The 23,769-nt window shown below is 41.8% G+C and overlaps 1 protein-coding gene across 1 annotated transcript in view; it reads left to right on the plus strand.

Moving 5' to 3' along the window:
* LOC117772727 (calsyntenin-2-like) overlaps positions 1-23,769 on the plus strand; it is a 257,015-nt gene that overhangs the window by 213,230 nt on the left and 20,016 nt on the right. The window contains exons 9-10 of the mRNA XM_034604094.1: positions 14,836-14,998; positions 21,661-21,827. Coding sequence (XP_034459985.1) covers positions 14,836-14,998; positions 21,661-21,827 — 330 coding nt within the window. The remainder of the gene's footprint in view (positions 1-14,835; positions 14,999-21,660; positions 21,828-23,769) is intronic.

The raw sequence follows: 23,769 nt of genomic DNA on the forward strand, positions 1-23,769 counted from the left end.
CATGTGAAGGATCCCTCTCCCAGGACGAAGTGCAATGTCATGTGTAACAGAGCACATCAACAGCATCCAACAAGAAAGTTGGAACTCCAGTGCATGTTGTATTTTGTACTGCATTGGATGTTTACAGTTTTTACTGCCTAACATTGTATTTACTTTGCTTCACACTCACTAACCAAGTCATTTGTGCACATTGGATCCAGGGGACAGACTGTAAAACACAGTTTATAAAACATGCACACAGATTTTTTAATCAAGAGCCTACATATTTACAAATGAATCTTTTTTATTTTCCCTCGCCAGCTCCAGGGGGAGCTTCGTACCTCCATACATTTTGTGTGTTTATGTAACAGGTGATTCTGCAAGCTCAGACTTGATCAACACAGTCCAACCAATTAGCCTCTACGCTGCATTTTAAACAGGCACTGCAGTAGTTTACTCAAACAGGGGATGTCTGCTACAGCAATCAAAAGTACTTCTTATTATTTAGTGTACCTTCATGTCCATGCCAATAAGTAAAAAAGCTGAATAAAGCCTAACCAAGGCAGTTAGTTCATATTGATTTATACAGGACAGCTAAGGTAATATAATATGCTGGGGAATTTCATACCATAATATAATATGCTGAGAGATTTTGCTCTAAATGTAGCCTAAAGGTGTGATTAATCTGTATACTCCCCCCAGGCTCTCGACCTTCAAGGCCCCAGTAAAACCTCCACACACTCTCTACACAAAGTGCCGTTGTGACAGTGTTAGACTTTAGTGCACTTCTATCTGGCCCTGCTCCAAACCAATTTCTGTGACACTCAGATCACAGAATGTCTGGCTGAATCGAATTTGGAGTAAATGTTGCAGCTTATTTGCATTTTTATATTTTATCAGTCCGGAGTGGAGAATAAAAGGAGAAGATTGTAAGAGAGAGGGAGAGACTATGAGGACAGACACCCTATTTCATTTTGTTTTTATCAGCCACATACTATATCATTCAGTCCATATCATCTACCTCCACATTTCAAATATAAAAATACTGCAAGCCCAGGACATTGTGTGTTTACAGCCTGTTTCAAAATATATGTATCAGTGCACAAACACTAGATACTGATGCAGGCAGTGATAACTCTCAGCTGAAGCTACAGATTTTGTGGTGCAGCTGAAGAGATCTGATGCTCAGCTGAGTATCCAACTGCGTTGAAGTTAATTTATTTCACCTGAATAATGTCTATTTGCTAACAAATTCAAAGAAAATAGTTTGGGGACCCTGAGAATGAATATAAAATATTATGTGGGTAAAATAATTCCTAAAACTAACAATATTACACTAATACTAACAAACTGAATGTATGTCTGCTGTTAGTTTAGTGTCTTGGACAAAAAACAAAGTTATATAATACAATACCCTATTTTATATTTCAGTGTTTTCTGCTTAAGATGCTCCCTGTTCACTATTTCTCATATCCAGCAGTGAACAAAGTCATGTCCTCATCTGTCTTGCACATAAATTTGGTTCAGCACAACAAAGAGCACAAATCAATTTTAAATCATAGCAGGGATTTTCTTCTGTATTTATTTTGTTCTGGCACTGTAAAGCAGTGATGTACTCTGAAAGTCAAAGTGGCCACAATGAGGTGGAAAGCAGTTGTGTAAGATGTTCAGCCGTGAGAGCGAGAGGCGTTATAGCTGTCAATTTAACTTAATGCAGACACAGAACACTTCTACTGAATCTATTTTCCAAGGGGAAATGCCATTTAGGAGCACTTCTGATAGATAATTGACTGCTTTTTATAACACTTCTTCTGAGCCCTAGACACGCACTTAAAGTCGGGAATAATTTTTTCTCTCAAGAGCCATTTTAGTTTTTACTGCATCCTTTTTGGCCATAATAAATACACATATATCACACTGTAACCTCTCTAATGTGATGGCTGGAGCTGATTATTTTTTATGATGATGAGGATGATGTGAACTCGCTAATTTTTCAACACTGACTAGAACTTGGAGACAATTAGCTGATGTGACATAAAGAGTGGAAGCAAGGGAAATGATGATGATGATGATGATGATGATGATGATGATGATGATGATGATGATGATGATGATATTCACAGTTGGTTTACCCCAAAACAAGTAGCTCCATCAAATCCTCACCTCTGTGCTATGGAAGTTGTGCAATTTCAGTAATTCCTCTCTTGTATCAAACTGGGCTGCGATCCCACACACAAAAATGACTGGAGTGTTTGCTTGTTTTATAACAGGTAAGAGACAATCGAGAAATTTCCTCAAGTGTCCTTTAGTGTTTTTTTTCAATGTCTTTTGCTATATCAGTAATTTACTCCGCGATGGTTCTTCGACACGAACTGACACTTAAAAATCTATCTGTCTGACAGGAATACAGAAAGAAATACAACCCTGAAAAACATGCTGGTCTATTATGTTATTTTGTATAGCTGAAGAAAAAAAAATCAGGTTAAAAAAGGGTCAAGTCTGTGAGATTTTACCATTATAATACGGTTGAATAGTGTAACGTTAAAAAACACATAAAATAACAGTTAGTAGTATGTTAGTGTGTACCACAAATACAGTATGTGTACAATTACACATAGAAAAAATCTTTACCACATGTAAAAAACACAATTAGATTTCTGTCTATATCATTTACAGGTACTTATGATTGGCATATAAATTAATAATTTTTTCTTGCAATTCTGTTTTATTATTTATCGTAATTTGACAAAAAAAAATGTAAAATAATGATACTTTTCCCAACAATTTCAGTTCAAATGTATTTTTAAAAAGGCTTTTTTTTTTACAGTGCATGCCATATACGGCCCAAAGGTCAGGGGGTCCCCATCCCTCAATCCCATAATCTTCATGAATGGCCACTTGAAAGTGATAAAGCCAACAGCACACTAGACACTTGCAGCTAAATTAACCTGAGTTAGGATTCACATATGCAGGGATCCAAAAATCGGAGAGGCTGCTATCAGAGTTTTGGGCCCGACTCTATTTGTAAAAGCCCATTTTAATTGAGTAAAAACTGTGTCATTGTGTAAAATATAAAATAAGAAGGACAAGATAAGCTTTTCTGTCAGAGTTGTGTATATGCTGGTGTTCTCAGAGAACTCACAGCACGATGAACATTGTGACCTGATAGACACGCAGTTATGCAGTAATGAAGCTCAAAACCTGGCAACAGGCAGGAACCCAATCATTTGAATTTATCAATGTAAGCTACGGTAACAAAATGCTCTTTCAACAACTCGATCGCTGCATTATGATTGTGTACCAAAATGCTCTGATTTCCCACGGTACATACAAATCTTTTTTTCTCCATCAACTCAAATTAAAAACATTTTACAGTATCAATCCTGCACAGCTTCTGCAAGGGCAAACTTACCATGAAAACAGACTTGATGACTGATAAAATCTCAATCCAGCAGGTGTGAATTTACCAACCAATCACATGGCTGGACAACAGGCCTGATGGTCAGCTGGTTCTTCAATGAAGAAGACGTGCACTATGAGCTGCTGTCAGTCCAGCATGAGCTCTGTTTTTACTTTATTCCCATAGGTCAGCTATCCATTGAGGCACTAAGGGAGGTCACCAAAACATTCCACTAAAAGTCAGCCATCAGGCTACGTGGATTCATGTTTACACGTATGGTTCATCTGCTGAAAATGAGGCTTCTGAGGAGCAATAACATGGAAATTACTTACTCATGATGAGTGGTGTCAACCAGTTCAAACCCAGGACATTGCATACTGTTTACATGGTGCTGTATGTGTATGTAGACCAGACCAATGAATCCCCAAATTTGTAATATGTCACAGTACTTTTCTCCACTCTAACCACTCTGTTGCTCTCTAAGAACCCAACAGGGAAGGAAAGTCAATGTGATCAGTCTCTCTAGAATAGCTGTGCAGCTTAAAAACTGTGTGTGTGTGTGTGTGTGTGTGTGTGTGTGTGTGTGTGTGTGTGTGTGTGTGTGTGTGTGTGTGTGTAGCCCATTATGAACGTTTGAAGAGGTCATTTGGCTGTTGACTCCCAGACTCTGCTGGGAGCGGCTATATAATTGCCATTCTAATTAGTCACTTTTGCCAGCCGGTAATTCATAGTAACCTTCAAGTACTTTTCCCATTCACACACACACACACATAGACATGCACTCAGGACAACCTGTACTGACAGACACATACACACAAACACCAGCAACTACTCTTCCTTTATCATCCTCTGGTAATTGTTTCTTCTATTTTTGCCATTATAGGCTCTCAGACACCCTATTTCGAATGCTTACAACAATTGACATGGTAATGCTTCCATGTTGACACAGAGCTGATGATGATTTATGGCAATTATGTGTCAGTAAACAGAGAAAAAGACTGACGAAAATGGGTCTGCATGAGAGCCTGTGCTTTAATGATACGAACAATCACTGAGCTTTAGAGACAACAATTTGACAAAATGTGTGATGTTTATACAAATTGTGGAAACACAATATGAAGTGAAGCAGAGACAAATAGAACTCCAATTAAAGGCCTCAAAATGACTGTGAATTAGTTCATTTATGCATATTTTTGGTCAAGTTTTCTCACAATATGGAACTGTACGGCATGGCACTGTTCATTGGTCCTGTTCAGACCTGGTATTAAACTATGTCCTGAATGTGTCTCCTGTGATCAGATGTCACTCCCCAGCTCTATATGCAAATTTTCACGTCTGCCATTTGTATTCCTGAAGACCAAATTGCGTTTTTCTGCAGATACGTCTGATGACAGTGTGTGTGTGTGTGTGTGTGTGTGTGTGTTTGTCTGTGTCAGTTCGAGCGAGTTTAAAAAAAATATCAAACGTTGGTCAGTGTTGATAAAAGTTGACGTACGTGCAATGAGAAGCTTAAATATACGTTTGATTCATTGTGAAACTGTAGCGGGTCAGTGGATGTCAGCTGAGTAGAAGGGCCTTCATATGTGGCCTAGGGTGCATTTAGGTCCACTGCAGCGAAAACCATGTAGCCACATTAATACCAGGTCGGAATTGGGTCCTTCATTAGCCAATGCTAACAAAGATTCGGTTTTTTTTTTGCAAGAGTTCACATGTGACACATGAACATCTCAATGGTTTTGTCTCCAAAGATGATTGGTCCCTCAGACTGACTCCAAGATTGGTCCCTCAGTCAAGGACCCTAACCCTATTCATGTATTTTGCAGAGTTAATGAAACTAGAGCCCCTGAAGAAAACTCACATTAGCCCATACAGCTCTCGGAGGTGATGCTGCTAACCACTTATTAAATTTGACATGAAACTTAAAGTTACAGTAATTTCCTGCTAGAGCTCTTTTGTTAAAATGTGATAATTTACTGGCTCATTTGGTACCCTACCGTCCAACCCTCCCTCCCCCACCCGATCCACTACCTTCATCTTACACCTCTGCTTTCACTTTGTTTCCACAGTAACTTTCTCATTCCCTCCCTGGCTCCTCCTCCCCACCCACCCCTCCTTAAAGTCACCTTGTTTTCAGTGCTCATCAATCTCTGTTGTGGATCCTTCCTCCAGGCAGCTGGCCCTACCCCCTTAACTCCCTACCTCCACCTCCTTCACTTCGTCTGTCCCCCACCCCTCCCTCCCTCTCCTCAGTCCTGTTCCCCATGTCCACACTAGAAGCCTTAGAGACACCTGTACAATCTAATGCAATAGGTAACCCTGTAACAAATTCCATCTTTGTGAAGATTGTGTTGTATACCTAAAGCAGTGCTTCTCATGATGGATTTAATGTTACTTCAATTTACAACTGATGATTTTAGATACTTTACATTTAGCCACTAATCTGAGGTTAGCAAAGAGGTTAGTGTATGATCACTTTAGCCAGGATATAAATATAATGTTTGATTGGTTTCCAAGGGTGTACAGTGATGAACAATGCAAATTGGCATTCAGCAGTAAGACATACAAGTTCACAGTTATCCTGTCTGCTAGGTTGTGATGTAGATACAAACTTTTCCATAGAAAAAAAGCCAGGGCTCTTGAAATAAACCAGTTTTTTACATGTTTTGTATTAGGGGCATGATAAAGGGGAAAAAATTGAGATTTGGAGAATAAAGTCAAAATATTACGAGAATAAAGTTGACATTTTAAACTACAAGTCATTTTACAAGTGGAATATCAGAAGATCAGACTGAAGAAGAATGTGGAACATCTTGTTAGGTTATAATTAATTATCAGAGATTGTTTCAGAAACTTTGTCTATTCTGAGAAAAGAACCACACTGACCTGAAGGAAATTGCCTCTTTTGTGTGGTATAATTGGTTACATCTGTATGATAGTCCAATATGTTTCATAGTTTCACAATGAGGTCGCTTCAAGATTTTGGATCCTGAGGGAGGGAAACTCCGGCGAGCATGGGTTCTCCCTCCTGCTTATTTCGTAAAAAATGTTTTATTCTTTTTTCTCATACAACCATAACTTTATTCTCGTAATATTACAACTTTATTCTCGAAATTGTGGATATTTTTTTCAAATGGCACTTATACATGAAAATCTTATTGGAATTCATGATGTTGCACTTGGTTGATCACTTTGTGTTGGATTTCTGGTTTAAAAAAAAGTCGGGTGCAGACCCTCCAATTTTGACTTCGGCATAGTGGGTTCCAGACACTGTTCGATGATCTTAAAAGCACTAAGTCTGAAGCATACTGGGGCCTTAAGGGTCATTTATTCAAAAGATTGAAGCGGCATATGTTTATGTGTTTCTGAGTGTCCCGTTGTCTTGACCATTCCCTCTCATAAAGGTGGATGTATCATGATGTTGTTTTGGGGAAGAGGTCAAGAGGGAATCATAGGGTGCAAAGTAAATGAGAAGTGTGATGTGAAAAGCAGAGGACTGATGGAGATGTGCAGAAAGTGGAGGAATGGTATAACTGGATGTCCACAGGAAGGAGCTTCTGTGGCGTTCTGTGGACAATAAGTCATTCTGAGCCTGTGGCTGGACGTGATCCTTTGGTTGACTGAACAGCGGGTAGAGGGTTGGAGACGTTGTCCATGATGAAAAGGAGTTTTGACAGAATCCTCCTCTCTGTGACTTCATGTAGAGGATCCAGCTCCACCCCAGGACCTAGATGACCTTCTGAATTAGTTTGTAGAGTGTGTTGGTGCCAGCCACCCTCAGGCTACTGCTCCAGCAGACCACACTGAGAAAATGGCACCAGCCACCACAGGTCATATGGGTAGTTTTTACGGCGATGACAAATGACCTGTTCTGACATCCAAGACTTGTCACACCTTGAACGGCTAGTTCACTACTTATCAAGTGATACTTGAAAATGAGACATGACAATGAAAAGCTTTTCTGGCAGCAATATGAGTTACACTTTATTTGTGCCCCTCACAGTGAGATGAGATCCATACCACTCTCATATCAGAACTCTAAATATGAAGCTAGGACCAATTTGAATATTGGGGACATAATATTGTAACTATTGTATTAATCAGTTATTAACACATCAATACGCATCCAAATCTACCTCTAATTTAAAAAACTCCAGACACATCAAAAACACATCCGAATTTTGTTAACTCTTTAAAAAGATTAGTCAGCTTTTGTTAAACTGTAATAATAAAAAATGACCCAGACAAACCACGGGGAACTCTTCCACGACTCTGTCCTCCCCCACACAGTGAATACATTCAGTGCAGGAGCCACATTCACTGATATAAGTGACTTTCACCCCAAAAGTCACCAAATTCTTTAGGAAAATCGCACATTTTTCATCACTGACTAGAACTTGGAGACGGCTCACAGCAATAGTTTGTCCCAAACTTCAGCTCATGTCTGTTAAGAGTGTGAAAATCCTCAGGACGTGTATTTTATAGAACTCGGGCAGAGGGAGGTTTCACTCAGCTTTGAGTTCATTGTTGATTTGCAGCTCAATGATTTCTTGTTGGAGGTTGTCTCAGGCACATCAGCTGGCTCCACATTAAACGACTTAACAAATTTGTTCAGTTCCTTTTGTTTACTTTTCATTTCCTGAAACTTCTCACCAAATGCCTGAGGGAGTTTTGCAAACTCACCAGCATACTCAGATGTCATAGCAGGCTTTTGATCTTTCAGAGAAGGAAAATGCACTTTGTTTGTACATAATCCGGATTTTAACTTTGTCTATCAGCTCAGCAGCAGAAACAAAGCCCCTTCACTAATTCTGCTGAATGAGGTTATAGCTTCTTAGCTATTAACTTGCTAATGACAAAATGTGCCTGTATAACAGTGTCTCTGTGAGGATGTGTTCTTGTGAAAGCCGCTTGTCGGGCTCACAGACTCCACAGAAGACCATTAACCTCATCCAAGAGTGTTTGTCCTTGCAGCTCATCCAGTTTAGCTTCCAGCTGTAATGATGCTCGAAATTGGCTTTTTTCATCACTGCGACCATCGTCCCTCACAAACAAGGCAAACTGGGTTTTCTGCCTTTTGTTTGGCTTCAACACAAAAATAATAATTTGTCCACTTTTCTTCGAAAGAGTGACAATCCATATCACCATGATGTTTGTCAGCAATGACAAATAACAGTTTTTGCATTTCATTCACCCTGCCCATGACCTGTCAGGCATACAGCGAAAAGGGAGCACCCAAAGAGACATGTTAGTCTACTAATTAATGACATTTTCTTGTACCACAGAAAATCATTTTTTAGCATTTCTTAGCTTTTACATATTTATGAATTGCTTCATGGGCCCCACCCCTGACTTACTGCTGTCTGTCATTGATTTTGTTTCCAGAAATGCTGGCATTAGCTTATGAAGCTGTACGTCTTCCTCACTTTTCCTTCATCTTCTTCAAATCTTTCCTGATGTCATTTATTTTTTCCCTTTTTATTTTTCCTCCCATGCTTTCTTTAATCTCCACCCTTCCTCTTTTCCCCGCTGTCATCTCCCTGCCCCCGCCACCTTCCGATCTCAGATCACCTCGTCTCTTCATTCTTCTACCTCCTCTATCTTGTTCTTCCATCTCTTGTTTGAAGTCAGAGGGTTGGGTTGGGTGACAGATCTCTTATAGACTTTCAACTCCAAAGGACCTCAGGCAACAACTCCCACAGTCATGTTTTAACGGAGAGACAGGCAAGAAGAAATGCGACTAAATAAACTGGAGCAAGAAAACGAGAGTGAGATAGAGGTGGGGCAGATTGCAATTTAGTTTTCTTCTCGCTGTCGAGTTCCCCAAGAGATGAGGAGGGATCTTTGATGTGTGATGTTTCCGTTCTCTACCTCCTTCACTCTCGCTTTCACTTTCTTTGTCCTCTGGTTGTTTCACGTCCTCCCTCTACTTTGTTTATGTGGTTATTTATTTCATTTATTCCTTCCATCTGTCAATTTGCATCAGGCACAGACACGGGAAAGTAGAAAGGTTTGGGAATACAGAACTTTTTGCTTTGGTTTCATAAGCAATGCGAGCCAGAGCAGCTCCCCTAAACTTTAACTTTGGCTTTGAAGTGTTTGAAGTTGACAATTAATGTTGCTGGATTGATTTCTGTGCATTCATGTATGCATGCCTGTTAGTGGGTGGGTGTTATTACAAGGGGTATATCCTTGTGGAATCACTGACTCACTCTATCTCATACAAACACACACACAACCATATACCCTGTGCACATACTCACAGAGGCCTGTGGCATAATTCAGATGCGTTTAGCTTTGAGCTTGTGCATACTGGGTGAATCTTTGTGTTATTTGTAGTTCTGAGTTTTTCTGAATTTTAATTTTGCTAATTTAATGGTAGAATAAAGTTTGATGGGCCAGGCACGTGATTCAATGGGGCTCTACTTGGTCTCATGATTAATCATGGGTGTGTTCTGGACATAACACATCTAGAATGTGTGGAATCGTATAAATACCTTGGGACTATTGTTGACTCCAAACTGAACTTTGAAGCAAACAGTGAAGCTTTATGCAAAAAGGGTCACCAGTGTTTGTACTGTTTAAGGAAAATGTCTTATATTAATATTGACAAAACCATGCTGACAGTATTTTATCATGCTTTTATTAAGTCTGTTTTATCATTTTCTTTGGTGTCATGGTTTGGTAAGACAGAAACAGACTGAGTCAGATACTGAAATGGTCCAGTCGGCTGATTGGTGAGCCTGAGATGAGCCTAGAGTCCCTGTACACCAGACAGTTACAGAGGATAGCCAGCTCCATTACCAATGATGACTCGCATCCAGCTTCGAATTTCAGCTTCTACCCTCTGGTCGTAGGTTTACAGCCCCAAGGGGTCTTGTCTTGTGTTATAATTTTGTACTGTTTTGGATGGATGCCTTCTCTTTTTATTGCTGCAAAACAAATCTACCTACGGGTACAAACAAAGTAAAATAAACCTTAACCTTAACACGTATTAATCCAATCAGAGTGCCATCTCTCGATCCCTTAAAAAGGACGGCGCTGCTTTGCACTGGGTGTAAGATAGGGCTCATAAAGTCTATAGCCACACTGCAGCAGTTTTATAATAGAAGGATTTCACAACTCTGGAAAGTTAACAGTGGCACATAGGCGATGACAGCAAATTACCACATTCACATTAGGAGGTAAACATTTGGCCAACACAGCACTTTTCCAATTCTCGATGCACTGGACTGGAGGGAAAATTTGGCCAGGCTCAACAGTGATATTTTGCCAGAGACCTGTGCAACATATTCTCTGCTGTGCCAACAGGAAAATGAATATCAACATTTATTGAAATGAATAAAGTGGCTGTGTTTTCTCATGCAGCACTGTTATCAGTCTGAACTCAATCTGCGGCCACTGCTGGCTACAATTGTGACTGTTTTTGTATGATTGTGCAACATTTCCACAACTTTGTCAAGGGCTCATTGATTTTATGTTGCTTTGTTTAAAGTGATATTGAACCAACAATACAATATATACTCTTAGTATCAAGTACTGACTCTTTGTATGCTTAAAAAAATCCCTATTAAATGTTTTTTTTCTATTTTCACCACGATGTTTTCATGGTGACTAAAACATAAAAAAATCGAAATATCCATAAAACCTTCTCATACTACTTATACCTTTGACAGAATATCTGTTTATGTTGAAGGCATATATAAAGATGGGTGACGAGCCTCCACTTCCTCCCATTGTACAGAAATAAGGCCAAAATGTTGTGGAGTGGAGCCACGGTATTGAGACCCTCAACCGACCAATCATGAGTCAGTCTCAGCTGTCAATCATGATGTTTCAGCCCATTTAAATAGCATCATTTAACTAATTAAAACCAAAATTACTAGAACAATTAACAGTTATTAGTGTTGTAAAAATTACTTAAAATGACAGAAAACATCTTTATATAAAGTCTATAGTTTCACAATTTGTAAATTTACTTTTTACCTGGTAGCTCCTCACAGGCTGCTATAGAAACATAAACTGTACTTTTAGTTTTGTCTTTAAAGCCCAACAATTCTATCTGAATTCTTCCAATTCTATTCTGTCTTCACCTCCTCTGGTTTCAAAAGTAGTCCTGATATTTGTGGCTACTTAATTCTCTCCCTCCCTCTATCCCTGCGAGGGAACACCAACTGACACCCAGCTGGACAGAAGCAGCCTCTTCTTCGGCAAAAGCTCCACGCCTTCTCCGTCTTTTGAAGCCTGAGAGAGGAAGTCACCCACTAGGCACTCAGATCCCATATGGGCGCTTGCAGTCTTTGAAATACTGAACAGCAAAAAGAGAGGGAAGAAGCGACAGAGCATGAGAAGGGATAGTCTTCATGTGTAAATATCAGAGGGATTAGTGTGTGTGCTCGTGAATGTACATAACATTACACATGGCAGCTGGCTAATGAAATGTAACCAGACTGGGAGAAAAGTCTCTAAAATCCAGGTGATAATACAACTGACACGTTAAAGATTAAGAGCGCAAGCGTGTGACATTATGTCTTCATATGTATTCATGTGTCCCAGTGTCCTGCAGACATGTGGAAATCACTGTATAAAATGCACGTAGCAGGTGTAGGGTTACCTTGTGCGTTGTACGTGTGTATGTCCTAACATGCTAACAAGCTAATCAGTTAGTAATCGCCTAATCAGTTCCAGTCTCATCTGCAGCAACATCAAAACAGCAATCAGATTATTCCCCCATTGATTCTGAGCACCGACTCAGCAGATCAACATGCTGCGTATGTGTTCAGCAGCTGTGCAGAACGATCACCAATGGGCCAGATGTTGCATCTCGCTCCTCGATAACAGCGAAAATGAACTGGATTGATTAGAAATCCCATCTGCTGCGCTACAGCACCGTGTTATAGAGCGCCCTTCATTAGAGAGGGAGGTTACCCCAGGCAGAGTGTTCATAGGCTGTCACAGGTTATATGAGAGGTGCTGAGAGGAAGAGGTGAAGCTTCAGTCAGTTGAGTGTTGGCACTGCGGAGGCACAGATCAGCCTAAAGCAGAGAAAAGGGATGGGAGAGGAGAGTCGGACAGAAACGCACGAGTGGGCTGCAATCAATTCAAGTGCACGGCAGCGACGGGGGAGATGGTCAAGCATGTTGAAGAGTGGTACATTCAAACATTTTTCAGAAGAGGTGAAAAAGTTAATTTGCTGATGCATTTCCATGAGTGTTCAGCAAAGAGGCGGCCATTCAGCTTTAAGACTTCACAAGCAAAAATGTATGTAAGAATTATAGCTTTTTACTCGATGAATCCCATGGTGGAGCTGAAATATAAAAAAATCTTCCTTCGTATCCAAAACTATGCACCACAGACTCTTCCCATGGGTACAAACATCTCAAAGGCTGACAGTGGCAAGACATTCACTTTTGCGAAAGTCACTTTACATGAGTTCCTGACAACACCTAAGAAATATATACGACGCAATGAGAAATATTCAGGTTTGTAAGAGAGAGAGAAGATAAGGAGTCATGGCAGGAAACAGATTTGGGGGCTGACAGGAAAAAAGCTTAGTTTGTACATTCTCTGATTCAGCACCATACAATGAATGGTAATCACACACACACACACACACACACACACACACACACACCATCATCATCATCATCATCACGTTTACCATTTTGACACCTGTAGAGAAACACACATCATCATCACAGCTAGCTTACAGAAAGAGGCTACTTTCATCACAGCAATGATAAATATGTCTGTTGTCTCAAACATATGTGGTGGCAGTGTTAGGACATGGCGGTTTGTTGCAGGGACGTTGGCTGACTGACATCAACAGATTTTTTTGGTGATCAGGAAGTGTCGGTTCTCAGGGGAAGACAAAGGTGTGCCCTTCAGTATTGTCCGTCTTTAAATTGTTCCTAGAAAAAACTAATGGCCTGAAAGCAATTTTTATATTCTGTGTACATGTATTACCTTTGCTAAGAAGGTAATTTTGTGTTTGTTGGTTGGTTTGTTAGTTAGCTGGATTACGCAAAACCTACATGATGGATTACTATAAAACTTGGAGGAAGGATGAGGCGTAGGTCAGGAAAGAACCCATTCAATTTTGGTGCAGATTTGGTTCACAGGGCGGATCCAGGAATGTTTTTCATCACTTTCTTGAACATTGTGAGCGTTTCTTGACATTTTAGTTGATTGCTCTGAGAATAATTCATGGATCCTGATAAAAAATTAAAATTCAGGGAACTGATTTTCCTTGAGTGTGTGTGATTTGGTGTAGCTTTATTGAATTTAAGGAACTGTTGGGCCTTGGTGGAGGTATATGCATTCTACTATTTGTTCCTGTTTTGATGCAGTGTCACCACAGCACAGAGGATATTTATAGAGAAGAATGTATTCACTTTAATGTAGCTGTCTCCTGGCCTGGTGCTTGTTGCATGTTTTACTGAGACTGGAGAAGAAAGCCCATATGTCATCTTTTCTTCAAGCAGCTTATTATAATTCATGTTCTATTGCCAGGCAACGCATTGTGACCTGCAGTGGCATAAGACCTGAGCAAAGACGACAGAGTCCCAAGTCCGTGTTAAGACGAAGAGGACGGAAGTGGATGGATGGGTCAACAAAACTTAGTACTGTCACTCACGAGGCTGCCGTTCGCTTCCATGTGAAACCTTTCAGTCAGGACTGTTTTATTTATTCATAAACTTTTCCATAACCATCAGCATATGTTTTTTTCCTGTAACCATGACGACAAAGGCCCTCTTAACTTAAGGAGGTCGTTATTTTAAGCCAAACCACAATCTTCTCCTGAATCTAACCAATTACTTATGTGCCTAAACCAACCGTGACTGTTGTACAAGGTTACCAATGATTTTTTTATTGCTACTTTGTCAACAAAGGCCTACAGCTGTCATGAGGGTTATCTGAGGATGAGGACAAGTGCCCTCTAAGATTGTTTAAGAGGGAGGATTTGTTGTTTTTAGTAATGAATGCTGAGCCGACATGAACAATCAACTGCATGAATATATTGATCCAAGCCATCCTTTTATTTGTTATTTTAATTATTGAGCTTCTTATTAGGGCTGCTGTCAGCACTGGGTTTCTTGGTATCTCAGGGTTTGAACAACCTGGAGAGGAATTTACTTTCTACATTTTAAGCCATAAATCAGTTTTCCTGTCTGAGTCAGACTTCTTCATAAACCATACTTTGAAATATATGAATTTTCGACATTTCCACAAACAAAAATATTCTTGGAATTGTGGAATTGCTTTGTGACAGACAATTTTTCAGAAAACGTCATCCCTCAACTCACCAAGAGTTGTCTCCAGTGATGGAAACCAACACCTTTGTTAACTACGGGTTCTACAACTTCTTTGCTTCTTTTGACTCCAACACTGAAGTGGAAACAAAAAGTGAAGGACCACAGAATCTGTTTAATGACTGTTTCTCTTTCTCTAATCTTTAGATCTGTGACAAGGAGTGGCATTACTACGTCATCAATGTGGAGTTCCCAGTGGTGACGCTCTATGTGGACGGAGTGACCTACGACCCCTACCTGGTGACAGACGACTGGCCCATCCACCCCTCACAGATTGATGTGCAGCTGACAGTCGGGGCCTGCTGGCAAGGTGGGTGGGCAGAGCCACTTAGTCAGTTCATTATTTTAATAGGGTTAATTCATCCTGGACTTAATTAAAAGTAAAACAATTTAGCTGAAACAGAAGTTTCAATATAAAAGTCACAGTAAAATTAGGTATTTAGGGCTTTTCTTTGCTGATTGAATACTGCGTTGGTCTGTGGGCAAGTTCAAGAACATACATAATACTGTCTGATGTACAGACAAAGGAGCCATTGGATATTGAACATGTTTTCTGGCCTTGAATGAACAATGTAATTATCAGAAGGGCACTTAGTCTGCCTTTGACAAACAGTTGAACCAGTCCGAATGAAGGCGTACAATTACACTGTCCTCCAAAGTGATAGCTGCCACTAATTGCACAAGGGCAGAGTAAAGGGCTCTTTTTCACACGGTACAGACTGCCCCTGATTTGATCGCCCAAATGAGACTGCTCAATGATGCTTAGCCTCGATAAAGAGTCCTGATATCTGGGAGCAGGAACAGGAGCAGGCCATCGCACATTTCTTTCAACTGCGGCGGTGACAACCCGCCACCCAATACCCAGCTCATTCTCCTCCTCCCCTCCCATTTCTTTCATTGAACACTGCAAGCCCTGAGGAGGATTACAAGGGCCTTGAATAGAGGAAAGACTTCAGAGACATATGTCTGCTCTTCCAGTTTAGGTCTAAGCCTCTGAAAAGAGTTGTAAAGGCAATACTGATCTTAAAATAAGCCATTATCCACAGCAGGCTGCCTTTTTAAAGCAAGCAGAGGGGCATTTAAGTGTCCAGCATCTTGATTGCTAAAATGAGCTTGTCTATTGTCCAACCGGCTTATGTTTGCTCTGAATGGGGTGTTTTTGTTCGTTTTTTCTTTAGCAGTAGTAAAAAGGAATTCAACGTATTCCGTGAACCATCCACTTGTAATGTCTGCGTATTCCCTGGTGTTGGCACGTGATGATTTAGAGTTCCGACAGGATATTACATGATACAGTTTGCAAACGGATGGCAGAGTAAATAAAAAACATTTGTCAGCTCAAAGCAGTGGGGTTGCATGCAACAGTTATATTTTGCAATATTTAATTAAATTTCATGATGGAGTTTCATGGTTCATAACGCTTAACTGGCCTGTCAGCATTGTCTAATAGAAATTGATTCTGTCCTGACCACAGCAAATGAATATAATTTAGAATAATCATATTGCAGATATTTATCCATAGAAGCCATTCCACTGTGCTGCGGGGAGATTTTACAGCTTCAGTCAGTGTGTACATTTTTTGCAATGAAACCTGCTTCAGTTTCCCATTATGGACTGCTAACTAACATGAAGTTTTACACAGACACAAACTTGTCAGTTTTTCAATAGACAAGTGAGCAGCCCTTGCAGATGTATTTGTTACACCCGCAGCACACGGTGTGAGTTTTACAGTCCTTTTTCCTGGGGCATATCTGACACCTCTTCCTCGTACACGCCCCGAGCGGGGCTGCTGCTAGGGCTATGGAGGAGGCCGGACGCTTGGGTCGAGCGTCGTCGTCGTCGTCGTGGTCAAGAGCTCTCTGTGCGGCGGCGGCGGCTTTTACAGCCTTCACAACCGCGGCGGACGCTTCCGTGCGGGGGATGCGCTCCCTTCATGCGATGAGCGGAGTCACGAGAGCCTTTCCCAGCTGCTCTAGGAACACCCTCCGCTTGTTCCGCTTGCCCCGCATCCAGTCGGGGTTGATCTCTCTCCATATCACGAAGGCGTTGTAGGAAGAGACGTCGAGAATGTTGTGAAAGACGACCAGGGGCCCGCGCGCGGTCATCCTCCTGCAGCTGTACGTTCCGATCACCTTGTCTAGGTTGTCCACGCCACCTTTGTTGCGGTTGTAGTCCAGGACGATGACCGGTTTCCCGTCCTCGCGGTCACTGACGTCGGCCTCCGCGTGCCGCGTGCTCAGGTGCACCACGTTCCTGTTTTTCTTTGGGATGTAGGACACCAGAGTGGCGGTGGGCGTGAATGCGAACTTGGATGAGAACACCTCTCTTCCCTTGACCGCGAGCAGCCCGGTCGGGAGCTCGGGCTTGTTCTTCCGAACAGTGCCGACCACGGTGATCTTCCTCTCCAGGAGCTGCCGCGCGAGTTCGTAGGAGGCGAAGTAATTGTCGCACGTGACGTTACGACCGTGCAGTCCCTCCGTTACATCGAGCATTACCCGCAACCCCTGGTTCCGCAACCCCTGGTTCCGTTCTGGGCGTCCGTTCTGGTAAAGTGCTGGACTGCATTGCTCATTAATGTACATAAATCAAAGTTCCTGGTTTGACCCATTGCTTCAACAAGGCACTTAATTCTCTGGCCACAATGATTGCACTTGAGCATTTTCATTCAATACAAGGGTTCCCCCACACCATCCATTTTCCCTCCTTCACCTTGGAGAGTAAAGTGCTGGCTGTGAACTTTTCACACAGTCAACTTACATTTTACCCCCTGACCTGGTGGAGGTTGTTCGTGTTCAGAAGCGTGTGCAGTCAGACAGCGAAGAGCAACACAGTCACTTCGCCTCATTCTTCTTTTTCCTCAACTGTGTAATTGGGTAACTGGGAAGTGTTGATGGTTACATACAAGCTCAAATTGAAACATAAATATCTGTATATATACAGTGTAATGAATGAATACAGGCAGACAGGCGCTGATGCAGGTATATGTACACTAAATCTCACAGTAAGCGTATCTCACACGCTTACACTTAAGTAATGGTCCTATATCTGGCTCCCCCATGCCTCTGCACTTACATCTGTTGCTCCTCTGGAAATGACGCAAATAAAGCAGAGTAAAGAAGAGAGTGAAGATCTATAGAGCAAGGAGGGCTGCACAGCAGAGCTGACACCAAATAAAAACCAGTCTCTGTAAAGTGGAATGATCAGCGGTTTTATCACCCGTATCATTCCCGCTCCGCAGCGTCTCAGTAATCCCCTCTCCTCTGCTTTTCTTTTTTTACCCTCTGTCTGAGACCCGTAATGGTTTCTCTGGCCACGGCCAAAATTGATAACATCTGTCAGGAAGGGACTGAGTGAAAAGGTGGATATCTAGAGAGAGGACAGAGGGAAAAAATAGAAGTGAATAGTAACTTGAAAAAGGTAAGGGAGCAGGTGAAGCATAAAGAAAGAGGCAAGAATGGCTTCTATGACTTGGCATAGTTTGTTATGTGAGAATCCAAATGTGACTCTGTGTTAGATAGACTCCACTCCCCTGATTATCTGGTACCTGGCAGCTATCGGCACGCGCAGGAGACGGCTTTAAATATGCAGGAGGCTTTAAATATGCAGGAGACGGCTTTAAATATGCAAGAGGTGGCTTAAAATACGCAAACAGGTGTGGTTATTGTTCTGAACTGAAACAAGAGTTGAACATGCAAGTGAGATCAGAGTGGTCCTGCCGTACTTCACAAAGAAGTGTATATTTTTCAGCATATTTTGATGACAGAAACACCAACATGATCCATAACCAATACATCTGGTTTGCACCTGATTTTTACAGTGCATGAAATTGGATGTTCATGGCTGTTTATGTGCTTGTCAACTTTTCTGTTGTGCGTGGCAGACAAGACAGTTTGCAGTGATAACAGTGGCAGATTTACCACTCAGAGTTCCTTGTAAATTTTGAAACAGTGGGTCCACAATGTTGAACACAGACTTCATCGATTTTGCTGCTGAAATGTGGCTGCTGGGTTTTAACAGCTGTAGTTACCAAAATAAAGCTTCACGACTCGGTTGTTGTGATTCAAAAATCATGTATAAGAAGTCTTTTCGGCACTTGATGGCAACATACTTGATATTGTCCTCCTTGTTCTTGTGTTGCATGAATTAAGTTAATTCCTAAATTATTCATATGAAATCAGACAGTAACGGGAAGAGTTCAGGCGTGGGAAGTTTGATAGCTGCCCCCATATGTCTATATATACACAGTTTATTTCTAGATCTTCCCAGTCAAGAAAAAGGCTTCATCCGTCTCTTGTCTGTTACGGTAGACAGGAAGACGGAACGCCACTGGGTTAATATGTTCCCCTGGGTACCTCACATCAACTGGTAGGACTCTGTTATCTGCTCCAGGGGTGATAAGGGAGCTCTACTCAACGGGCCATAGTGGGCATATAGTGTAGCTGCAGGTCAGCAATCGTAGGGATGATTAAAGTCGAAGGTCTGCAGTGAATTTCTGTCACGTTTTCACAGCAGGGAAGTAAGGCATGATAAAGTGTTCCCAGCGGTGCTCCCAGCTGTGTCTCAACCTGCTCTGGTTGACTCTTTCAGACCCTGGAAGCATAACCGAGGGCAGTGATGAATGTGCCTGTCCCATCAGGAGGAAATTATGGGAGCCTGGGTCAAGCTTGGCGCTGTCTGATGAGGTCAAGGGTTTTTTTTTTAAATGAGTATTTCCCCAACCCCACTTACTGTCGAATATTACAGAGTGCTTTCTCCTGTCACCAGCTGGATTGTCTGGTCCACGGACTAAAATTATTTCTTCCAGCTGACACGAAGAAGGACCATGTCTGGTGGATTGGAAGTGCACTCGGTTTGCAGTAGTAAACTACACCCTCAACTCATGGCAGACATCTTGAATACCAATGCCTCATTCTTGTATAAGTGTCAAAGCTAAAGGTTTACCCAAATAAAATTAAAAAAATTTAAAAAATATTATTAGGTTTGGAAAGAAAGGCCCTATTGACAAGATTTTAAGAGGTCCATTGCTTGGATATATTCATTTATACCTTTCCCTCACGTCTTTTGTCCTCCGCAGCTGATGGTGATTTGATAAGAATTAATGGATCATACAAGCATACTGTCCATTGAGACAAATTGTGGTTGGGGCAGACTAAGTGCGAACAGGGAGAGCTCTGCTTGCCAAGAAATGGTTTACACTTTTAGTTTTAAAACATTTTAGCCATGAGGGTCAAGCATTAATGGGTGAAACACTCTTGTCTTGCTCCTGGCAGAGCTGAGGCAGGGTTTTGACTCATGACAGGGTAGCAGAACAGCAACTGACAGATTTGGCTTTCACTACTTTGGCCTTCAACACATCTATCACCCACGGTTCCCCCAGTGCCCACATATGACCCTTCAGGTTGTGCCAGTGACACCCATCTGCCACAGCCTCACAACATGACTGTATAGTTTGTCATCTCGTGGGACCCAGCTAGAGTTATATTTGTCTGCAGTGAGACAATGATTGAATCTTGAGCAGAGCTGTGAGGGGCCCAGTCTGCTTTTTATGGCCACAGAATAAGAAGGAAGGAAGCCACACCAGCTCTGTCAGAGTGATTAGATGGGAATAATCAGGAAAATATTTGCAGCGCTGGCTGGAACAGATATGAATTGTACATAGAGCCTCTTGAGGTAGAATCATTTCTACAGATGGTTCACCATATGCGTAGGTTGAGGGAGTCCAAATTGCTAAGCAGTAAAGGGTGTTTGGGAGGTCACTCAATGCACTCAGATTGTTTTTCAGGTAGAAAATCAAGAAAGGTGTGTAGAGGTTATTGAAGGTAAACCATTAGCAGCTGGCTATAGGTCAGAAGGCAGTTTAGAACAACAGGGGAGCTACTTTCGCGTCCCACTCAACTTTACCATCCCAGTTGATTTAAAAACATAGAGAATGTGCCTATAATGCCAATGTCTTAAATAGAATGACTTTCGAGTGATCGAGATCTTTGCTTCCTCCCATGCTGGTGAATGTTGATTACAACAGTGGGGCTTAAGACCCCTCCCCCCAAGTATAGAATATAAGAGCTCAAATATAGGCTGCAGTAGTGTAAAAAGCTGGTGCCTCTGTTCTTTCAGACAAACATATAGATAATTGAACAGACTGTAAGTAGCACCTACCAGAGTTGCTGGCTTTTAGTTTATGATGAGCACACACTACAAACTGTAAAAATAGGACTGAAAAGATTGGAAGTAACTTTTGCTGCTTAGCTCAAACAATCAGTTTGTAGCATATGTATGAGAGCCCACAGTGTCAGGGAGGTGCTGGGAGACACCAGACAGACACATTGATAGAGAGCCAGAAAGACAGTTTCTTGTTATGCACCTTAGTTCCATCTTTGCCCGTCAGTCATCACTCCACTGCATTCTCCAAATGTTTGATGTATCAACAAGAACAGATCTTTTTTCATAACAAAATGTTATTAGATGAAGGGACTGCTCTATACATTCAGTGCTTTGATGCATTAATGCCAGGAGAGGAAGAGGAAGTGAGGAGATACATAAAAAGAAGGAAAGGAAGGTGGAAGGGGATGCTTTGATACCTGTCAGCTAATGAGTGGGTTGGAGAATCCTCCTGGTGGTCACGGCCTTTATGGACTTCAGAGGGCGTACATTAAATCTGTTGACTTTTTCTTTACTTTTATTTAGCCCGGGTGGGCCAGCCTGTGTAACACTTGTACTTTTGCAGCTGCACTCTGCCATTTAGTCACAGAATGGGGACACAAAACATCCAAAGGCTAATTATAACCACAATTTGGTCATCAGGGCTCATGATTAATGTAGAGACAAACATGACACCATGGTAGTGATTACTGTACGTTAACCTTAACCCCGAAATTTATGTCTATACTACTTTGAGGTTCAGTGATGCATTATATTGCTGTGTATGAAAGCATTTTTCTGAAATATTGTACTATGTGTGTATGGTTATGTGTGTAGGTGGGGAGGTGACCAAGCCACGGTTCACTCAGTATTTCCGGGGCAGCCTATCCGGACTGACCATCCGACCAGGGAAGATCGAGAGTCAGAAAGTCATTTCCTGTCTGCAGGCCTGCAAAGAGGGACTGGACATCAATTCCCTTGAGAGTCTGGATAAGAGCATAAAGGTAGTCACACACATACACAAAAACACACACTTTGATCCCAGCAAGAATACTGTTTCTTTAAATCACCACAGCTGAATTGGCAATTGGCTTCCCCACCCCACTCACCAGCTCAGGTAATCCATCTCCCTTCTGTGTGGAAGATGCAGGCCATACAAGATTGATAGGGGTTTGGGCAAACTCAAAGCCACCCTTTCTTATCCAGCCACCCACCAAAACCCAATGCTTTCTATCATTCTCGCTTTTTTCCCCCTCTCTCTTGATCTTTTCTGTCCATGGAGCTCCTGCTGTGCTACAGCAAAGAGACGCTTGCCAGCCTTTTGATGAGAAAAAATGGCACAAGGTGGCGGATATGGAAGAGGAGGACAACTCCTCTAGGGTCTAGTGAAGTTTATCTTCTGAGATGTAATTCCCTTTCTTCCTCAGCGCCACACACTAGTCTGGCTCCCATAAGTCCTGGGGGTGGGGGGTGGGGGTTCAGGACAGCATTTAGCCAAACAGGCGGAGAGCGCAATCAGAGGAGGATAGCATGCAGGGAAGGAGTAGGTAGAGGCAGGTAGCGGCAAGTACGTATAGTGAAAGAGAACAGAAAATGAGAGCAGTCAGCAGGAGGAGAAAAGGTGTGAAGGGGAAAATGTTAAGGGGAGATGGAGTGTGTGGGGAGTCCCATGGAGTGCTCAAGTGCTGTCAACCTGCTGCTGAGACCCAGTTTAGAGACCTCAGTGTAGAAACAGCCCACTTGCTTTACTTGTGAGTATACTTGTAAAGAGAGTTGATTTATGATTGACTGACACAAGCGCCACGCCAGTGTTTCTTTGGTTTTAGGCTATTTATTATGCCATTGTTTTCCTACCTGTCTTCTGACCTCACATTAGTTTCCTTCCTTTTCAATCCACTATGCAAATCCCTCTGAAAAGGCCTAAAACCACCCTAACATAGGTGATCCAGCAGGACCAGCCCTGTTAACGCACATGTCCAAGACTGAGCGACTGATAGAGTTGAGTTTATGATGAGGTCACATCATTGATCAGCTGAATATCGTGAGACAGACTAAAGTTACCCCACAGGCCAAGTGTGGGAGTTTGCCTATTGGTTTCAGCTACAGGGGGCCCAGTTCTTACATTTCACTTAAAGAGACTTAAAGATCAATAAATCTGAATGACTAAATTGGAATCAAATTAAATTCATTGTGAACAGAGGAATTGACCCCTGAGTGAGGTAGAACCCTATGGAAGCAGACCAATGAGTCATACAATGGAGGTGGTAATGAGGAATGGAGCACAAAGTTGGGACGTCTGATGGGGGGCTTCTGGTTGGATGGTAGAAGGGAGATGACTGGGTATCCAGAGTTGAGGTGGTGTAGGGCTGGAGGTGGGTCACTCATTGATCATGGTACAGAACTAGCAACTGACTGACAGGAGGGACAACAGACACAGGAAAACATGTTAATTGGCGAACAGCTTTATAGAGAAGTCTGCTGTATTAAAATACTGTATACGAGCACAGATAGCAGGAGAGAAGCAAACAGATAAAGAGCTGAAACCAGTTGGAAGAATGTAAATATGACACAGTGATGTCATGAATATGCACATAAGCACATTGTGTTTTCCAACAGTTTTAATCTACCTTTTTGATTTTGCATAATGACAACACATGGTCCAGTCATATAGGTTTTGACCTAGTCTTGTTATTGTCAAAGTCAAACTGGTGTTGCATGGAAATGCAGGGCCAACATGATGATGACTTTGATGGATCACCTGACTCAAGCAGGGTTCAAGTCCCCAGAAGCTGACAATCATACTACTGTCCAGTGAAACTGGTAGAAATCAATGGCTGCCTGTTAGGAGGAAATAAAGTTACAATCACTTGCTAAAACGTAACATTTTCATGTCCTCAAACTCACCTCTTATTAAGATCAGATATACATGTTTTTATGGTTAAATAT

Source organism: Hippoglossus hippoglossus, chromosome 13 (genome assembly GCF_009819705.1).
Source record: "Hippoglossus hippoglossus isolate fHipHip1 chromosome 13, fHipHip1.pri, whole genome shotgun sequence".
NCBI classification, from domain to species: Eukaryota; Metazoa; Chordata; class Actinopteri; order Pleuronectiformes; family Pleuronectidae; genus Hippoglossus; species Hippoglossus hippoglossus.